This window comes from Haplochromis burtoni, unplaced genomic scaffold (assembly GCF_018398535.1).
Source record: "Haplochromis burtoni strain Fernald_Lab_line unplaced genomic scaffold, NCSU_Asbu1 Contig_13, whole genome shotgun sequence".
Lineage (NCBI taxonomy): Eukaryota > Metazoa > Chordata > Actinopteri > Cichliformes > Cichlidae > Haplochromis > Haplochromis burtoni.
In genome coordinates this window covers 1,905,389-1,924,917 of record NW_024582374.1, presented here as the reverse complement: position 1 = coordinate 1,924,917, position 19,529 = coordinate 1,905,389, and the positions used below count along the sequence as shown (strand labels likewise).

Here is a 19,529-nt window from a genome sequence, read left to right as displayed (position 1 = left end):
CTTGTTTGCAATCCACCCAATAACCAAACTAGTGACTACTGTATGGTTAATTCATTTTATTCAGTTTATGAGTAACCGTGCATGTATTTGATATCTGAATATCTGAATATTAATTGCAATTGAAGTGTTACACAGGCTCATATATGAAAAGAGTATTGCAGGAATCACACGCCTCTGTGTATGAGACAATGATCTATAAAAAATATATATACTTAAATATTAAGCTATACAGTTAATTAGATACAGAATATGTTCGCATTGCAAATAGAAACCTGAATAGATTCCTACTGTTCAGGTACGCACAAAATAAAAATAAAAACATTTAGCTGTTGTTCAAAAGTCCTTTCACTGTCCTGGACCCAAGGAGAATGTGAGGTATCACGATGTGGAGCGATCGTGGCTCAAGAGTTGGGCGTTCGCCTTGTAATCGGAAGGTTGCCGGTTTGAGCCCCGGCTCGGACAGTCTCGGTCGTTGTGTCCTTGGGCGAGACACTTCACCTGTTGCCTACTGGTGGTGGTCAGAGGGCCAGTGTTCGGCAGCCTCGCCTCTGTCAGTGCGCCCTAGGGTGGCTGTGGCTATCACCAGTGTGTGAATATGTGTGTGAATGGGTGTATGACTGGATATGTAAAGCGCTTTGGGGTCCTTAGGGACTAGTAAAGCGCTATACAAATACAGGCCATTTACCATTTACAAACGATGTGCTTTAACGTATACTCTGCTGGTCATAATGTCTGAATTACTCCAATCAAAATGCATCCAGAAACATAGAGAATATTCCCCTGTGGAAAATGGATATCCTCTGTCCAACCATTGAAGAACTGGATAGGAGGAGTGGGCCTAAAGAAATTGAGGTCACAGTGCTGGCCCATCTTGACTATGGATTCCTTCCACTGAAAGCTTTACTCAGCGTTTAACACCGCAGCAAAGCTTTAAAAGGTTTGGATCACCCTGCTTCCCAGCGGGACAATCAGAGTGGTCCTTCTTGTCATCTGCCAGACTGTACTCCTCGGTCCGGTGCACCTTCCAGCCGAGAATCATCAGCAGGACGATGCCCATGACCTTATAACCCACCTGTAAGCCCAGATACCTGCAGGGAGTCAGATAAGTAATAAATGCATGGCTCAGATTTAGATGAACTGCATACCTGTTTGATATGTATAGACCAGTCCAAGGTGGACAACAAAATCCAAAAGAAAACCAGCAAAATTCTATCAATAAATTTAAAAAAGTCTTTTTGTGCCACTGGATGGACAATATTCTAGTAAAGAGCATCATTTACAAAATGAGGGTATGAATCTTGTAGGTCACTGCCTGATTGGTTCAAGGGTTCTCCCTTTCTCCCACCTGATCCCGTCAGAATTTTGACACAGATGGAATCACATCTAGAAAATGAGCCTGATATCAAAAAGTAGCTAAAAACAGGAAACCTTTCATAGGGTAAAATCTGTTCTGAGCATCCAACCATCCCACTTGGTGATATGAGCCTTAAAAAATAACCCAGAATGCACTTTATGATGTTTTCTCCAGTGAATTATCGGAAAAGAAATCAAACATTCAGGATTTCAGCGCTTGCTTCTATTACTCTACAGCACAGACATTATACCGGTGCAGTTTACTGACATGATAATGATATCATGCTGATGCTCATAGTAGGCTGAATTTTTTTTAATGTTTCTTTTAGGCTCTCTTTGGTGTCAACTCTGTTTTACACAGTGGACACAAAGACATCACAGAACTGTCACTTTCTGCCACCAGTTCAGCTCTGATCACAAAACACAACCTTTGATAACAGTACAAAAAAGTCTGTTCTGAGTGATAAATGTTCTCACCGGTTCCTCAACATGTTGTTGTCATAGTAACCACAGCTAAACTTCTTTTCGCATACAGTTCTCCACCTGAGGCACGATGTGTCGATGGCCATCCCAAAGAGAGCAGGGGCCGGGAGCCAAGCTGAGATGGAAAAAGAGGTCGGGGTTAGCAGGGGTGGCAGCTGGAGTTACTCCCATCATCACAGTGCACCTTTTTTCTACCCATAAAATGGCAAATGTGACCTTGATCTTGACAAACGTTTGAGTGAAGACCCATTTGGTGGTCAGTCTATGTAAATTGGATTAAACTTTGACCAATATTATAGGAGGAGTAATGATTTTTGGGAATTCTAATGAATGGCAGAAGCCTCGCCGTGTCATACACTTATTGGTCCTTCAGCAAAATGAGCTTAAAATTAAATCAGAAAAGATTTTTAAAACACGGGTGATGAAATTAATACCACTTCCTACTTATTTATGATTTATTAATTTCTTAAAAATTTGCACCATTTGTTAGTTTACTTATATAGCTGGCATAGTTTATTCCTGGGTTCTTTATACAACCATGACCACTGTAGTTTTTATAGAGCAGCAGGGTCTTGGAGGTTATCTTGGACTTTGGGGGCGAATGAACATATAGAAATGTATCATTAACACTATAATTTGTGTTTTAATTCAATATTGCACCATTTTCTTCCCTATAAACTACAAATGTTTCTGGAGCATCAGCCTCTTTAGTAATACGGTAATCCTATCTTACCCAGCAGTCTCATGAGTAGAAACTGAATTCCTATGGCAAATGACTTCTCATCAGAAGGAACAGATCTGAAAACACAGGAAAAAAATGTTACACGAGCAACATCTGCATTTTCCATAACGTTTTATGTGGCAGTGATTAATCACTTCATGAACTCTCACACATTAGGGGGTATAGGACACAGATCCGTGAATGTTGTCCTTGGCTTTTGTGTTGCCAATCAAGGAATTAGAGACGGAAAAGCAGTAAAACAAAACAGGAGGTGGAAACGAGGAAGGCGAGGAAACTAACGTGCCAAAACAGAGAGAGACAAAAGCAAGGAAACCTCAGGAGACACCAGGAAACAGCATAAGAAACATAAGAAACAATAACAATAAAAATCTTAATAGAGCCCAAAGCTCAACAAGAAGCTACAGGAATATAACATAGAGCCACTGTCCCAATGCAGTTTTTGCAGGTGAATAAATATCTATATAAAAATTCATTAAAAAAAAAGATAAGTATTTAACAATGTGGACAAGCACACTGTATCGTGCTACCCGTCAGAGGGTTGTAACTTTGAACTCACCTGAGCACCATCATGTACATGGGGTTGTGCGTTAGGCAGGCGATGAGGGATGCTAGAGCGATGACGATTATGACAGGGTGAAGAAAATGAGAGCAGCCATTCTCACAAGGACCTGGTTTGGCCTTAGTGCTGGCAGTGCAGCTGCAGTTGGTATACTCCTGTATCCAGAGAGAAAGCAGAGATTATATTTTTTATATTATATTTTATATGTTACCTGTTTGTTCTGATATGCATGGTTTTTGTCCTGTCTCGGATTAAGTTACAGTATAATCTTTTGTACAGCTTGTAATGCTGTTATGTTTTGGCTGATTGTTGTTTCCCAAAATTAGAACATCAGCAGGTGATTTAAACGTTGAGAAGGTTAAATGGAATGGAGCCAGTTGAAGCAGGGATGACTCATGAACACCTGAGAATGAGAGGAGCCCCCAGGGCAGAGCCAGGACATGCTGGAGAGGATGTCTCCCGGCTGGCTTTGGAACTCCTCAGTGTGCTCCCAGAGGAGACTGAAGAGGTGGTCTGTGCGTTTCTGCTCTTACTGCTGCCCCATGGACCCCATGAATATGGACCCGGATAAACAGCAAATAATACATGGATGAATGAACGCTCTTTCTCACATAAGTGTGAAAAGATTATATTTTTTCAAGAAAAAAAACTGCAAGGCTCTGGTTAAAAACAGATCAAATTTCCATTGATATTCCTGATTTAATCAAACTAAAATACATAAAAAGAAACCTGCAAAAATCGGAGACATTTCTCAAGTAGATGTTTGAATTCCACATTCAACTTTGCACTTGTGAACATGTGAATCCACATCAAAGATGAAATAATTATCGCCTGATTACTGAGCATTAATCCATTAAGCTAGCTGCAGCCAGCTCTGTCTGCGTCTGTGCCTCAGTGGTGGGCTTACATGCTGAGTCAAACTGACTAATGTTCGAATAGCGGTCACACAATCCACCCACTGAAGGATTATTCACAAGCTGTGACGTTTAAACGCTGCAGTTTTTTTCTCTATTTTTAAAACAGCTCTCGTTAGTTCTGCGACTAATAAGCATCGATTAGATATTGACTGTGAGTTGCTTTGGTTCTGACTGAGCGAGACTGAGCCTAGACTGGAAGGTACTAGTCAATCAGACACAACATGTCAGTCTTAAACTTAAGTATTAAACTATATCACTACCTCAATATGAAATCCTAAGAACTAAAAGCATTTAAAGCCCTAATTACTTTCCGTTAATCCTTAGCAAATAAACAACCAAACACAATGCAATGGCTGCCTTACTGTGGCCCTGTGTGGGCACACCCAGTTGGGGTATTACGCGTGGGTTTGCCCTGCCCACAGAGTCCCATAGTTTACCCACAACTACCCACTGTGGGCTCACGCGGACATGTTTGCATGAACACTGAAGATTCAACATCCAGGATCCAAGTAAGAACAGCAACGTCAAAGTGGCTCTGTTTTACTTTCATAATGTTATACTAAAGTTTTAATCTAAGATACACTTTAGAAAAGCCTAATAAACCTTATGGCTTAAAACTATAACTATAAGTTAAAACTATAACCTTATAAGGAAATAGTTACCCTGACGAGTTGATTTTTGCAAAGGCTCTCGATGGCATTTTATTTGTGGTATGGATTCCCTGCAGCACTTTAAGCTCTGAAGTACATTACGCTAATAAAGGTTAATATTTCCCAGAGTGAGCAATTTACAGACGCTGCGCAGGAGCAGGGCCAAATGATTATTCTTTGATCCCATACAGAGAATAAGAAAAGAAAACAGTTTTCCCCCTCTGCTCTAAAAACAAATTCATTCACTTACACGGCATCCACATCTCATGTGATTACTCTGCACCAGATAATCTCACAGATTGATTTGGATGATTTATGGTAGGGTAATTTTTTCCACTTTTATCCGCTCGCCAGTTAAAAATCATACTGTATTTATACAGCTAAAGAAAACATTATAGCTTCACATAACATAAGCCTATTTATTTTAATCAGCCATTGTGGAAGGCATAAGCAAGAGATGCCACTGACCCGAATCCTGTGGGTGTTGTCGGGGTCTTTGGTGAAGTTCGTGCAGCCAGCGTGGCACGGAGAGATGTACTCAATGCCGTCATAGCTGCACACGGGATTAAAGGTGCTGTTAGGACAGTTGCAGTTTGAATAGCAGCTGGGTGGAGACCTGCGGAGGACAGCAGAGCTAAAGTTAAAGAAAAAGAAGCAGATATGACTGAAGTTTATATATAATCCAGTGCTTGAAGGTGAGGGACTGGATCACAGGTCACTACCATCGGCTCTGAAAGGTGATGAGTGCTGGGTGGTGTTCTTGAGAGCAAACTGTGTTTATAATCCCGTGTAGATGTTAGAGCCAAAAAAAGATGAAAACTCTCAGTGTTTCCATCAAGATGATGACTCAGGAAAAAAAATATTGGTTTAATCTGTCCAATAAAAACAGACTTGGTAATCTTTAAAAAACTGTGATTGCAGCACTTTGACTACTCTGGCATGTATTCCCCATGCACCAACACCACACACAACATATTTAAGGTTGTTTTAGTCCTACACATTTTGCACATACAAATCTGGACAGATTATTTTTGATTTCACATCAGATCCATCTTGATATATGTTGAGCAGTATACCTTTACCTTTATCTTGCTATTAAATGTAATTCATCTCATTATTTTTATTACTTTTATTCATTTTTTTTTAGCACTTTGAGCTTTACATGTAGCATAAAAGATGTTATACAGATTAATAATATTACTGTTATTTCTATAAACCACACAAACTCACCAAGACTGGCTGTTCTGGAAATGATTGACCTCTGAAACCTTCTGTGTTGAACAGCCCATCCAGAACAGAGGGATGTAGAAGAGGGTGGAGATGGTCAGCATCACCACAGAGAAACGTGGGATGGCCTTCAGAGAGAGACCCACCCTTTTCATGATGACCCCGCCAGCCAGCATCCCCACAGCCACAGACGGTAGGTTCACAGAACCTGGGAAACATAAGTTACCGCTAAGTTAAAAAGATGTGAAAATCTCATGATGTCATCTTCCGATGACACCCATGAGCTGAAACCCCCCCAACTTTCTCTATGCTGGATCCCGAGCAGAGCCAGCAAAGCCATGTTCCAGCATAAACTGGAGTGGAATTACATTTTACAACAGCTTGAGTGAAACATTTACAAGTGAACAAAGTATTTCTCAGAAGTCTGAGACTGGTTCTCATGTCCAAACTGAGTTGGGACATTTTTTAGCTTTGACAGCTTTTTAATATGTATTCTTTTTGTTGAGGCTATAATGACTTCAGAGTAACACAACTTACAGCCATTATCAGACCTTAAGGTGGACTGACGCTGGCACAAACTTCCAGCAACAACATGCGCGCTGCCAAACATGGATGTGCAATTTGAGTAAAACTGATTTTCTTCAGTGCCATTGGTTTTCTTTATTACCATTTTGAAAATTCTCTTTGGATAAATGAAGGGTGTGATACAGTACTAGCTTCATGCCAAATGGAGGTGCTTGTTCAGACTCGAACCTGAGATTTTATCAGGGCATACATTTGTTTGCCAACATCCTTACAGACAGAGAGGCCAATTTGTTTAAAATGATGAAAACATTTTCATCAAAGAAAAACTGGCAGCTCGACTGCTTTGGAAAGTTGCCATATCAAAAGTGAACCTACTCACTGCAGAGAATCGATTAAATGGTTTTAGCACGCAGTTTAATTTCCACTCTCCAGAGTTCATAAAATGTTTGAAACATGCCATTAAAAGTGTTCATTATTACTTGAAATATTTAACAGCTGACACTGAAACGGCTGCAGTAATCTGAAGAATGAGCCAAATGTGGCCTTTATTGGCCGCTGCAAGAGTCTGTATGAAAGAAATGTGAACCTGAGCGGCAAGAGGATGATACACGCACGCCAAAGAGAGGCAGGACTGAGCACACATCAAATCAAACACAGGTAGTGACCAGAGGCCTGAACACCGAAGCAGGATTTGGACTTATCGGGGTGGCTACAGGGTTAACTCTGTGTTTTCAGTGTTACTATGGCGATTCACTTCTCAGCAGTCTACATCGTCATGGTAACTTATGCTGCAGAGCAGGTCATATTCCAGATTAGGGATAAGGTGCAAAATCACCACTTACTGACCAAACGCTTCTCTGTAAAATAGCATCACCATTCCTGGAAGTCTACGGTTTTCTAAGAGCTCTGGATCTCTCAGGTGCATCAGTAATAATACAGATTCTTAAAAGCAGCCTACTTTGTAGCTTTTTCCCCCATTTCCTGCACTTCTGCCCTACTCGTTGGTGTTGACCTTATTTCATGTAAAGGAATAATAATTTCTCACGTGCCTCTCACATTAGCACTATGGTGCAGCGAAGTCTGTTAACTCATGGAGGACATGGGAGAAAAAGTGCAAGCCCACATAAAAGACATGGTCAGCGTATAAACAGGAAAAGATAAGCTACCACTGGGAAGGACAGCGATAGGGAGTCCACTTACAAGAGACATGTAAGGAAAAGCGATAACCAAGTAAAACAGGAAGTTGAACTTAAGTGGACAAATGAACTAACATAGCAACATGAAAGAGGGAGACAAAAATGAAAATAAACATAAGAAGCAAAATAATGTCCAAAAAAAATCAAAGGATAATTTCACCAAATACCAAACGAGATCCTGGAACCGTGACATCTTTACTCTGGTACCTACCAAAGAGCAGGTTGGCATATACGGCTGTAGTTGCATACTGTCGCTCCAGATACTTGTTAAGGAACGTAGCAAGCCCTGCAATAACCGACGAGAAGCAGCACTGGGCCAGGACAAGGATCAGGAAAAGAGGGCTCAGCAAGAGGTCGACAAACTTTTTGGGAAAACCTGATCAGACACAGATGCAAATAACTTCAGACACTCTGATTTTTACTCTGGTACCATTTACTTGTTTTTTGTGACAAAGATACACAAAGCTATCAAACTAACAGATCTTTGCAGTTGGAATGTAACAAACTCACTCTTCAGGAAGCCCAGCAAAGAGTCCTCATCTTCTGAGCCAGACTCACTTCGAGTCACCTGGAAAGTATCGAGTAGCATACAACCATCAACCATTAAATGCACAATCCCATCAGATGAGAACATGGCTAGAACCAGTGGTGGAATGTAACAGGACATTTACTCTAGTATTTTATTGAAGCACAGTTTTATTGTACTTGTAATTTAATAAACTCTTTCTATGTTATGCTGCTTTCTACTTCTAACATTTACTTCTACTTCTTGAATATAGCTCATAATATTGATTTAAAAAGCTTTTCTTGATACATAAATCCACATTTTTTACGCTGGCTAATGACGTCCTAAGAAGTTGATTTTATCACATTAGAGTAATGTTTGTAATTCAGCTGAGACTACAAAACCTATCAGGGGGCATGGCATGAAATGGAAAGCATAGTAAAGTTAATATTTGCATGATCAGGCCACTAGTTAGTCATGTTAATGGTCTGATGGTGCACTATGCAGGTGTTAGAGGGGATTTTGGCAAGTGTGGGAACACACCTGGAGGTTCTAGTGAAACACTTCAGAATAGAAAATTTAACTCGAATTATAAATGAGCCACCTAATAATTTCTACTCTAAGCTCCAGTGCATGTGCCTTCTTTGTAGACAGATCTTGGTCCTACTGCTACTCTTTCTACATTCTGCGGTGCATTAACAGATGTTGTCTGAGCTCACCAACTCCTGAGCCAGAAAACACCAAAACAACAGGCGCAAAGATAGAATTTGGCACTTGATGCTGAACAACATCATCAGCTTAAATTGTGACTCCTGCCAAATCCTTCTCGAAGAACTGGAACACACTTGTTTGGGCAGCTATTTCGAAGCAACAGCTAAATTAGCTTTCGTTTCAGTGTTCAGTATAGTTTTATCAAACGCTGCTTGCTGAGCAGTCCTTACCTCTGAAAATAATTTCTTATCTTCTTCTCCTGCCCCCTCTGTCATAGATCTTTCTCCATCGTTTTTTTCTCCCTGGGAAATACAGAAGCTGTACCTTTAGCTTGCTGACAGATTGGGTGCCAAATTGCACAAAAAACCCTTTATGTGTTGGCTGATATTTGTTGAGCTGTTTCAAATCACCCAACTGAAATTCCCTGAAACTTAAAAAAGAAGTTAGTTCATGCTACAGAAAGTATGTTCATTCCTCTCATTCCTCTAGAGGTAGCAGAAGGACCATGAATGCAGCTTTACTGACTTCTTATTGACTTGCAGCATGGATGCATGGCATTGATGAGGAGAACAAAATGATGCTTGCAGGCAAAGACATATGAAGAGGATATATGAAGATATACTAGAGTTAGACATACAGTGATGGAGTTTGGGTATCTGGAACACCTCAGGATCCCCCAAAGAGGATCTTCAAAGTGTAGCTAGGTAGAGGCCAGTCCACCTGATCGGACTTTGGATAAGCAGTTTAATGGATGGATGGATGGGTGAGGCAAAAGAGAACCACTGATAAGATGTCCTAAAGCAGTCAAACATGAGTTTAAGTCCAAAGAGTCTTGCTTATAGATTTCTTTCATTTACTACAGCAGCATTTTTTTAATGTAGAAAAATTGAGACATACTGTTGCTTCTTAGTTAACCATAATAACCGTTCAGCCATCTAAACTGTTCCTTTGTCACTTAAATCCACACATTGTATCCAACACACTCCTAACAGGTGCCAGTAATGAGCCCTGAACTGTCAGTGTCTGATTGGTGTATTTTCATCTTTGTTAAGGGAAAATAAGCAGTTGATAGAGATCCTCACATGTTCAGTGAGTAATGAAGACAGGGACATTTATGGGAGGCAGCGGCACAAATTCAGACATACAGGAGAGCATATGGAGGCTCCAGAGGATGAAAATCTCATGGGTTTGATCTCAATCTTTCGAGGAGCACTTCAAAGTTTCTCTCTCCTTTCATGCGACATTGTCCTACAACATAAGCCTCTGTGTCTTTGTGCTGCATTCGTGTGACGTGGGAACATTAGACTGAACTGACAAGCTCTGCACAACAGCATTCAAAATCACCCAAAAGCTGTCAAACACTGCAATGAAAAGATTTCTGTGGAGTTTTTGTCTCTCAAAAGAATTCGTTTAGAGCCTGCCCGCTGTTCGTTTGAATCTGCGCGAAAGTTTAAAAGACGCATCATGTGTTTCAGTGGTTCTCAAACCTCTCCCTTATTATCATGTTTTTTATTTGCATAACTCAACATTCATCCATTGCTTATTTATGATTTATACTGGGGGAAAAAGGCTGATGATGGCCTGTCAGTCTATTACTGTTTGAAGATTACTTCCACTTTTTGTGTGCAACTTTCAGCTAACCACTTCCCCTCTGTGTCCATCGATAACATTTATGTAATTATGTCTGCTGTTTGCTCATTCCTGTTAACTAAATCAAAAACCGCTGTTGGGAAACTGATGACAGACTGGATTATGAAAGATGCATGTTTTTAAAGGTTTCCAGCAGGGGGCGTCTCCTGTGATTGTAAAGAGAAGTCAAACTATATACAAATCTGTGGGTAAATGGCCAAAGTGCAAACTAGATTTATGACCCCAGGTTGGAGGGCAATTTGCTACCATATGAGTGTCCCCTCAGTTTCACAGTCAGAGGCATCCCTCTGTCCTTGTGTCTGGTTTCAAAACATGCAGAAAACAATCATTTGCTGTGTGAACATGAGAATTCCCGGCAGCTAAGTTAGTTTTAAAAACACAGTCTATGATTACTGGACTAAAAAAAACCCAACACAATGTTACCTCCTGCCTGAGGTGCCACCTTTCCCTCCTGTACAGCTGACTCCCATCAGCAATTAAAGGTATTTAAGCCCAGAGCAGGGTGAGCTCTGGGCCAGAGTGCCATTTGTGTGGGTCCAGCTAGTGAGCTGCGCATTGTGGTGTTTCCAGCTAGTGAGCTGCGCATTGTGGTGTTTCCAGCTAGTGAGCTGTGTATTGTGGTGTTTCCAGCTAGTGAGCTGTGTATTGTGGTGTTTCCAGCTAGTGAGCTGTGTATTGTGGTGTTTCCAGCTAGTGAGCTGTGTATTGTGGTGTTTCCAGCTAGTGAGCTGTGTATTGTGGTGTTTCCAGCTAGTGAGCTGTGTATTGTGGTGTTTCCAGCTAGTGAGCTGTGTATTGTGGTTTCCAGCTAGTGAGCTGCGCTTTCCTTTTGACTTTTTGCCTTACTGACCGACGCCTGAGTTTTGTTTGTTTCTTTTATGGTGATAACGGCTTGTCCGTCTCTTTTAGTTGAATTACTTCAATAAAACTGTTTTATTTAACTGTTTCGCCTCCCTGACTCCTTTTTCTGACCCGGTCACTTTTGTTACTTCCCCCTCACCGCCTAGACCCCCCCAGGGGAACGTAACAAGTGGGGGCTCGTCCGGGATATTTGAAAAGGGAGTTCTGTGTTGGATTTGGTTTTTTTTGATTATCTCGCTTTGTCACCTTTTAGAGATTCATAACTTCCCAGTTAAGGTAGGTGAGTGTCCAGCTGAGCTTTAAGTTCCTCCTTCGGGCACTCTTTTGTTATTTTGCCTTTGTTATTTTTGGAGTAATCCTGGGTGGGGATTAATTCTCTGTTGGGGGTAGGCAATTCAGGGCTCCGGTCGCTGAAGTTCTGCCTTTAAAGTTGCCTCGAGCCCAGCACGCTCCGGAAGATAGGCAGGGCAAGGTTTTGGAACTGGGTAAGTTGTTTTGTTAAGGTGTGTGGCGAGAGGTAAGTTGGTCAGCTAAAGTAAGTGGTGTAGTGGTCTGTTAATTGTCTTAATTAGGTTGTGTTTTTCTAACCCTTCACCATCCCCAAAATGGTTGACACAGCTGCTAGTGTACAGGTGTCTAGAGGCTCGTTTGTGAGCAATAACATTCACCTGGTTCCAGACTTCTGTGAATCCAGTGTTCACAGCTTTTTCAGTGTGTTCGAACGCCTGGCAACTGCACTGCAGTGGCCTCAAGATGTGTGGGGGGTGATGTTGCTGTGTCGGTTGACAGGTAAGGCTCAAGCAGCATGTTCTGGTCTGTCTAGGCAGGACGGCCTGGTTTATGGAAAGATCAAAAGTGCCGTCCTCCAAGCCTATGAACTGGTACCTGAGGCCTACAGGCAGCATTTTCGAGGTTTGGAGTTGGCACAGGGTCAGTCCTACCTTGACTTTGCTAGGGAGAAGGCAAAGCTCTTTGATAGGTGGTGTTCTGCAAGCCAGGTTAACGACGTGGGGTCCATACGTGAGCTTATGCTGGTGGAAGATTTTAAAAACTCGGTTCCTGAGTCTATTTCTTGTTATTTAAGTGAGCAAAGGGTTTCCACTCTACAGCAGGCTGCCATACTGGCGGATGGGTTTACACTAACTCATAAAACAAACACAGTGGAATGTGACATCCCTTCTCACGGTAACACATCTTGGAGAGCTAGGAGGGAGCCAGCTAACAAGGCTGAAAAAGTTGTGGTTTCGAGACCCAAAACAAAGCTTTGTTTCTTCTGCCACAACCCTGGACACCTCATTGCTAACTGTTTGAAATTGAAACTCAAACGGAAAGCCGACTCAAAGCAAAAAGTGCCTGCTTTGAGAAAAGCTAGTCGTGGTTCTCAAACCGACAAGGTTGCCAGGCCTAGTAAAAGGCTACACTTGGAGCATAATTGCTCAATCGTGTCATGTAGTCAGTGTGAGAGGTCAACTAACCCTGAGCTGCTGCTGGTTGACAATGTCCCCGTTCCTCAACATGACCTGCAGGTGGACAGATCATGTATAACACCACCAATCAGAAGTGCACCCCTGACTAACAAACATGCCTGTACCCGTGACCTGAGCAATCGTCTGAAAACTGTTACAGTAAGGTCTTCTGACTGCCTGCTGTGTTCTCCACATGTGATGGCTCAAAAAAGCCCTGGCTATCACATGAGACATTGTTTTGAGGGTCTGCGGCCACCCTCAGTAAGTATTTTGAACCCATTGAGATGGGGTTGGCAGCTTCCGCAGGCAATGCCTAACCGTTGCTATGGGGTTTGGTAGGTGGAAAGCCTGCAATTTCTTCATGAAACGGCTATGGACTCACTTTGTGTTATCGTAAATTTGACAAACCATGGGTTTGCATTTATGGGAGGGGGTGTTACGGCCCTAGCAGGGCCTCTCTCTCCTGAGGGTGCCTGTGTGGGCGTGTCCCACTACCTCCTGCCTGAGGTGCCACCTTTCCCTCCTGTACAGCTGACTCCCATCAGCAATTAAAGGTATTTAAGCCCAGAGCAGGGTGAGCTCTGGGCCAGAGTGCCATTTGTGTGGGTACAGCTAGTGAGCTGTGTTGTGGTGTTTCCAGCTAGTGAGCTGTGTATTGTGGTGTTTCCAGCTAGTGAGCTGTGTATTGTGGTGTTTCCAGCTAGTGAGCTGTGTATTGTGGTTTCCAGCTAGTGAGCTGCGCTTTCCTTTTGACTTTTTGCCTTACTGACCGACGCCTGAGTTTTGTTTGTTTCTTTTATGGTGATAACGGCTTGTCCGTCTCTTTTAGTTGAATTACTTCAATAAAACTGTTTTATTTAACTGTTTCGCCTCCCTGACTCCTTTTTCTGACCCGGTCACTCTTGTTACTTCCCCCTCACCGCCTAGACCCCCCCAGGGGAACGTAACAACAATAAAAAAAAAAAAACAGTTCATTAATGAATATTTACCTTAGCATGATTGATGTTTTAAACTGGCACAGTATGTTTTAAAGCTTTAAGCTGTGTCAATGTTGTTCTGTAATTTTCCTGCATATGGTTTTATATTTTAGGAAAGAATTATTGTAAAAAAGACTTTTCTACGTCACAAGAGCTCACTAGTAGTTCTAATTTTTTCTAATAACTGTATTTTGGCCCACTTGAACTTCATTGTTTTTAAGTCAGTCAAGTTAAAGCTGGAAGTGAAACTGTGGTTTCACAAAAAATGAGGGGGAATGCACTTCCTCCTTATCTAGTCATAGATAAGTTTTAGCTTAACTATGCTTATCTAATATTTTTCTTAAAGCATTTCACAAGCGCAGATTTGTAGGTGAAATCGCTCCACTGAGGTCACCAAGACTGAAACTGTGCCTTAAATAGTGAAAAACTGAAAGAAAAACAAGAACAAAAAACAACCTGCAGAACTTACATTAAGCCAGCAGAGGTCAGTCAAATGTGACATAGAGAATATTGTCCTTTAAGTGTCAGATCCCTGTTTGCTTCCAATATTTACAGTTACATTATGGATGCTTCTTGTGGACTGCACAGTCCTGACATGTGCTCTGCTGTTTAAAAGACTTCTATAAGAGCAAGGCTTACGTGGTCTTGTGAAGCCATGGTACGTGGGAAGAAGAAGTAGGGGATAGAGGTGAGAACCAGGCAACCGGTAGAGATGAGCAGGCCCATCCACCAGGCACCGATCCAGCGAGGATCGTCGGGTCTGAGTTGGAGCGCAGCTTCTCCTGGAATTATCGGTGAAAAACGCCGTAAGACATCCATACCTCTTTAACCCAATCAAATGACTTCCAGACTCAGCTTTACCCAAATCTTTTTTGTTCACGTCCACATAGACCCGCAGCATGACTGAGCCCAGCAGGTAGCCGATGGCAGGCCCGAATACAGAAACTGCAAACAGGATGGCTGTGAATGATAAGAGATGGCAGGCTGTGATGGACCGTTGAGCTGCAGCCAGTCAAATACCTTACAATCTTAAAAAGATTGTATTTTTCCTCTAAAGCCTCCAAACTGATTCTAAAAGACTTCAGCTTTAACCTCCAAGCTATTTTCGCAAGTGGGGTCATTTTTGTACAATATTCCACACGGGAATATTTTTTTAAACGGTTCCATCTGTATTTATCCTTCATTCATAACAGATATTCTCAAATATTCCATGGAAAAACGGGGGTTAACCTGACTTATCTCTGTGAATCATGCTGTTATAAACATCACTTTGGGGAGTACATTTCTGACTCAAGGCTTCTGCAGGAATAAATCTTGATATTCAAGGTCTGTTAGCCACAGTTTGATGCAAAGCAATAAAGCATGAGATTTAAAGGGGAAAATTAGAAATCAAAGCTAATTTTCTTGCAAACAGACATATTTCATCTTTATCTTTATAGGATCTTTATCACAAAGATTTTGAATGACAGCCATGTTTTTCCTTAAACTCATTGTTGGAAGAATTAACACTTCTACTGATGACTCGAGTCTACTTGACAGCGTCGACGAGCAGTACTTTAAAATCTAAGCAGCAGCTGGTTTCTGAACACTTCAGTGATCTGATATCATCCTCTAAGCTGTCTGTAGACAGAGTGATGACTTTAGTTTTCAGTTTCACCAACACAAAATACTCGTACTTTCACTCCTTGTGTTTGTATATTTATCAGGGGTTTTTTTTCACACGAAACCCTGCTAAATAATTCAGTTTAATGTGGTCCCATCAATCTTTGAACTGCAGGTCATTCACCTATGTAGAGAGGGGAATTTGCAGGCCCAGCAAAATCATCAATGTAGGAAATCCCATAGGGCTGGATGGGCACTGATCCGACACCAAAGAGCAGCTGAGCGCTGGCCATGAGCAGCCACAGGTTGTTGGTGTCGGTCAGACGTCTCGTTTCATCACGGTTGCACGACTGTGTGCTGTTTGAGGTGCTCTGCAGGTTGCACATTTCGTGGCGATCTGGTATCAACACACACACACACACACACACAGGGTAGAAAACAAGGAAAATTATAGTTAAAAACAGGCCAGAAGACACAGACGTACTACTTATTTCATTTCCTGGAGCTTCTCTGACCCTCCGCTGACACTCTGTATGACTTTAACTGGGGGCAAAGCGAAAAGGAAGAAGAACATTGTTATTGCAAATGAAATGCCCCAGAGGTAATTGTAATCTTCTTAGCTTTCAGAGAGTGCACAGAGATTATGAATTTCCTCCTGATTTATGCAAAAGTTCAATTGGGGAGCACCAGCAAGGCTTTCCAAACACATGCTAAAGAACACAGAGGACCAAACAGCAGAAACTTGTTTGACTCCCACTGAGTCCTATGGAGCCTTTGTTAGAGGATGCTGCAACTCTTAAGTAAAGCCTCATAAGTCTTTTGGACATATTTGTACACTTGTAATCCCCCTCAGCTCTGGACAGAGTCACAGGAGGGCAGTGTCAGCGGAGACAGAGCAGCAATGTGTTTATAGCTTCATCTTACTATGTAAAACAGAGCCGTATTCATACGGCTGAGACAGGAAGTGAGGCAAAGTCAGCATCATGGCACTGATGGCCATCAGCAGTCCACCGACGCCGATGATGCGAGGACGGTGGACCCGATTCCCAAAGTAGCTCACGAACACAATCAGTATGCTGTTACTGATCTAAGAGACAGAGAAAAAAGTCAGAGAGGAGCCAGAGGAAGCGCCACACCTAATGCATTAAACTCAGGGTGTCACTGTTGTGCAACGCTGCATCACTTGGTGCAATCTAGCACAATTCAGAGGTAATTTAAGGATCCATAATTAGATGTCACTTTAATCTGTATTTGCATTTCATTTATCCAAATTGTGGTCGTTTCTGCTGAATTTTTTGCACACAACTTGTATAGCACTGTAAGTGCAGTTGGTGCAGTTCAAAGTGCTTCATGGGGGAAAGCAACATTTAAAACACGTGTGTGCAGTTTGTTTGTTGTGTTTTCCTCCCTGTCACTTCCTGTGTCTTCTGTGCTGTTCCCTAAGCTTGCCTCTTACTCTGCACACTGATTTCCAGGAATGCTGAAGCTATTCTCTGCTGCAGGAGATGATTGGTCGGTATGGGGTCATTTTGTCTTATTTTGATCTCTTATCTTTTGGCATTGTACTCCGATAAGAAGCGAACAACATTAGTAACACAATGTTAAACCTGAAGCTGCCTCACTAAGCCCCTGACCCTGCCTCGTAATCCAGATTTCTGGAGACAGAAACAATCACAACAGTAAAGCTCCATGTAACTGAGAGGAAGTGCAGAGCTGGGTGATAATTGTCTGGATTTATCACTTTAATGAGACTACACATTACACATAAGCTTTTGATCTGGCGTTACTGAGAAAATATCCATCAGAGCAGCCTTAAAGAAACCATAAGAAGATAAACTAAAGTCATTCTTCATGGAGTATCGCCACAGACAGAAAAATGCGGTTTATTTGTGACTGTCTTTGACAAACAGAAAACATTTATATGTGTGTGAAACATTTAAAGCTCACTGGAGTATAAAAAACCCCCCAGAGTGACCTCTGTGCCGAGCGCCTACAGAAACAATCTCTCATCACTCCTGACGCCTGCATTTGCAATAAAACTGTTCCAAAATACTCGAGTCCCACTCGGATTGTCAGGAAGTGTGATTTTGATTTGTTGCTTGCACTTCAGTTCCTCCTTTGTCATCGGTATCCTTGAAATAAAGCTATCATGAGCCTACACTGGATGAGGGTAAGTTATTGTTGGCTCCCACCTCGTGCAGAGAGGAAATGGTTCCCGAGGAGTAGCTGCTGAGGCCGTAGCGTCTCTCGATTGTGCTGATGGTGCTCTTGAAGTAGGCGCTGTACAGCAGCTGGGACAACTGCAGGAGGCCGTGGCAGAGCACGAACAGCTAGGACACAGAAGACAGGTCTTTTTATTCTTTCGGTTATGTTCGTGAAATAGTGGAGTGTGGAAATATGCAGGAGGAAAGACAAAATGTGCAGCAATGGGGGATCTGTAGCTGAAACAGGGTGAAGTCATAAATGTCAGCCGTGTCAGCTACTCTGTAGCAGTTTCAGCTGGCACCATTACAAAAAGCCTAAAATAATTAGTCTTAGAGGATTAAATTGTTTTTAAGAACACAGAACAATTCAGAGGAAACACATTTTCAAAAAGGCATCTCCACTTTGAGTACAAACTCATCTGCACCGCATTCCTTAAACTCCTTTCCAAGTATTACACAAGGCTTCAGGCATACCAACTAAAGACTTTGCAGACAGTTAGCCTTTTTCTGCAGGTAAAAGTTTGTGTTTTCTAACCTAAGAGCAAAAAACAGGTTATATTTTTAACATCAGTTAAAAAGTTTATTATATACAGTCAAACATATGGCCTGCCAAAGCTCCCAGTCCTGGTTACTGGATGGTTTTTGTAAAACGCGAAAAATTGCAAAGAAGAAGGGATTAAGCTGTGAATCAGATTCATTATATGAATTACAAAAGCATCACGTGCGGCAATGTAAATACGGTATAGATTTTTTTTTTTTAAAGAACATTAAAATGATTGAAAATGTCCTGGAATGAGATCCAAGCCTTCACATCATTTTCTCAAAGTTTTAATTTCTATACTGTGGTTAAAGCCTGAGGAGCAGAATCTACTAAAAATGTATAATAATGTTTTCTGCTTTGTTTTTAAAAAGTTATTATGCATTTGTTTTACTCCACTAAATGAGGTTGTAATGAGGTATGAGTTTCTAAGTTTTAGGTTTCTTAATGATTCCTAGAAATCAAAAGTAAAGTTGCCAGACTCATGATTTGATTTTTTTCTGGAAAACGGCATGTCTGCACTGCAAAAGCAGTAATGCATTAGCTCCAGAGCACAGATCCAAAAGAGGAATGAAATCACTTATCCGGTGACAACATTTTGGGATTGTTTCAGGAAAACCGCTTCATACTGCGTCTCCATCTGGTTGTGGAATTTGTCTTCCAAGACTTTCTCTTCACACCCAGATCAGAGTCGCCCCCTGGATGGACTCCCAGTGATCTGAAAGACGAGTGACTTGCTTCTCTGTGTCTCAGAAGGCTTTCACGGACGCACTGCTTACTTTTTGCTCCGGGGGCCATGGATACTGCATTGAAGATACATGTTGAGATTAGCGGTGAATTTACTATGAAAACAATGATAAATCCCAGCTTTCAGCGTGTTTACCAGCTGCCAGCTCGTCTGAGGGAGAATAAACTCTGCATTCGCCTCAGAACAGTTAATGCTCCTATTAAAGTGTGGCTTTATGGTTGGTTAGCACACACAATGGATCCTTTTACACGGCTGATAATATTTCATCTTCATTTTCTGTCAAATAGGCTTCAATTACCTAAGTGATTTGACAGCACCTATCTGCACAGGCAGGCAAAAAACTTTTTTTGACCAAATTAAAATGTTTCAGGTCAACTTTGACCTCATTTTGCCATTTTAACAAAGTCAAATTAAAACAAATGCAAGAGTCAGATCTCTGGTTCTGTGCAGGAAGCAAGTCTACCAGAAGTAACATTTAATCTTCAGTTATTGGAATGCCAAAAAATTAAAGACATGTCCAGTTAATCCTGATGAAGCAGTGTTGCATTCTTTTTAAACCATTATATGATATGCATCACAATTTCAACTTCTTCTGTAGATTATTTTTGGGGGAAA

At 41.6% G+C, this 19,529-nt stretch overlaps 1 protein-coding gene across 2 annotated transcripts in view; it reads right to left on the bottom strand.

Annotated features, from left to right (window-relative positions):
* Positions 1-587: 587 nt before the first annotated feature.
* Positions 588-19,529, bottom strand: part of slco2a1 (solute carrier organic anion transporter family, member 2A1) — a 26,675-nt gene continuing 7,733 nt past the window's right edge. Inside the window, exons 2-15 of one of the 2 annotated variants that reach the window (XM_005919745.3) lie at positions 17,617-17,754; positions 16,349-16,511; positions 15,609-15,821; positions 14,684-14,782; positions 14,462-14,604; positions 9,099-9,170; positions 8,163-8,220; positions 7,864-8,028; positions 5,935-6,139; positions 5,173-5,320; positions 3,135-3,292; positions 2,570-2,634; positions 1,831-1,951; positions 588-1,088 (exon numbers count right to left, since the gene is read on the bottom strand). In XM_005919745.3, coding sequence (XP_005919807.1) covers positions 905-1,088; positions 1,831-1,951; positions 2,570-2,634; positions 3,135-3,292; positions 5,173-5,320; positions 5,935-6,139; positions 7,864-8,028; positions 8,163-8,220; positions 9,099-9,170; positions 14,462-14,604; positions 14,684-14,782; positions 15,609-15,821; positions 16,349-16,511; positions 17,617-17,754 — 1,932 coding nt within the window. In that variant the 3' untranslated portion in view covers positions 588-904. The remainder of the gene's footprint in view (positions 1,089-1,830; positions 1,952-2,569; positions 2,635-3,134; positions 3,293-5,172; positions 5,321-5,934; positions 6,140-7,863; positions 8,029-8,162; positions 8,221-9,098; positions 9,171-14,461; positions 14,605-14,683; positions 14,783-15,608; positions 15,822-16,348; positions 16,512-17,616; positions 17,755-19,529) is intronic. The other variant, XM_042216436.1, reaches the window with a different exon arrangement.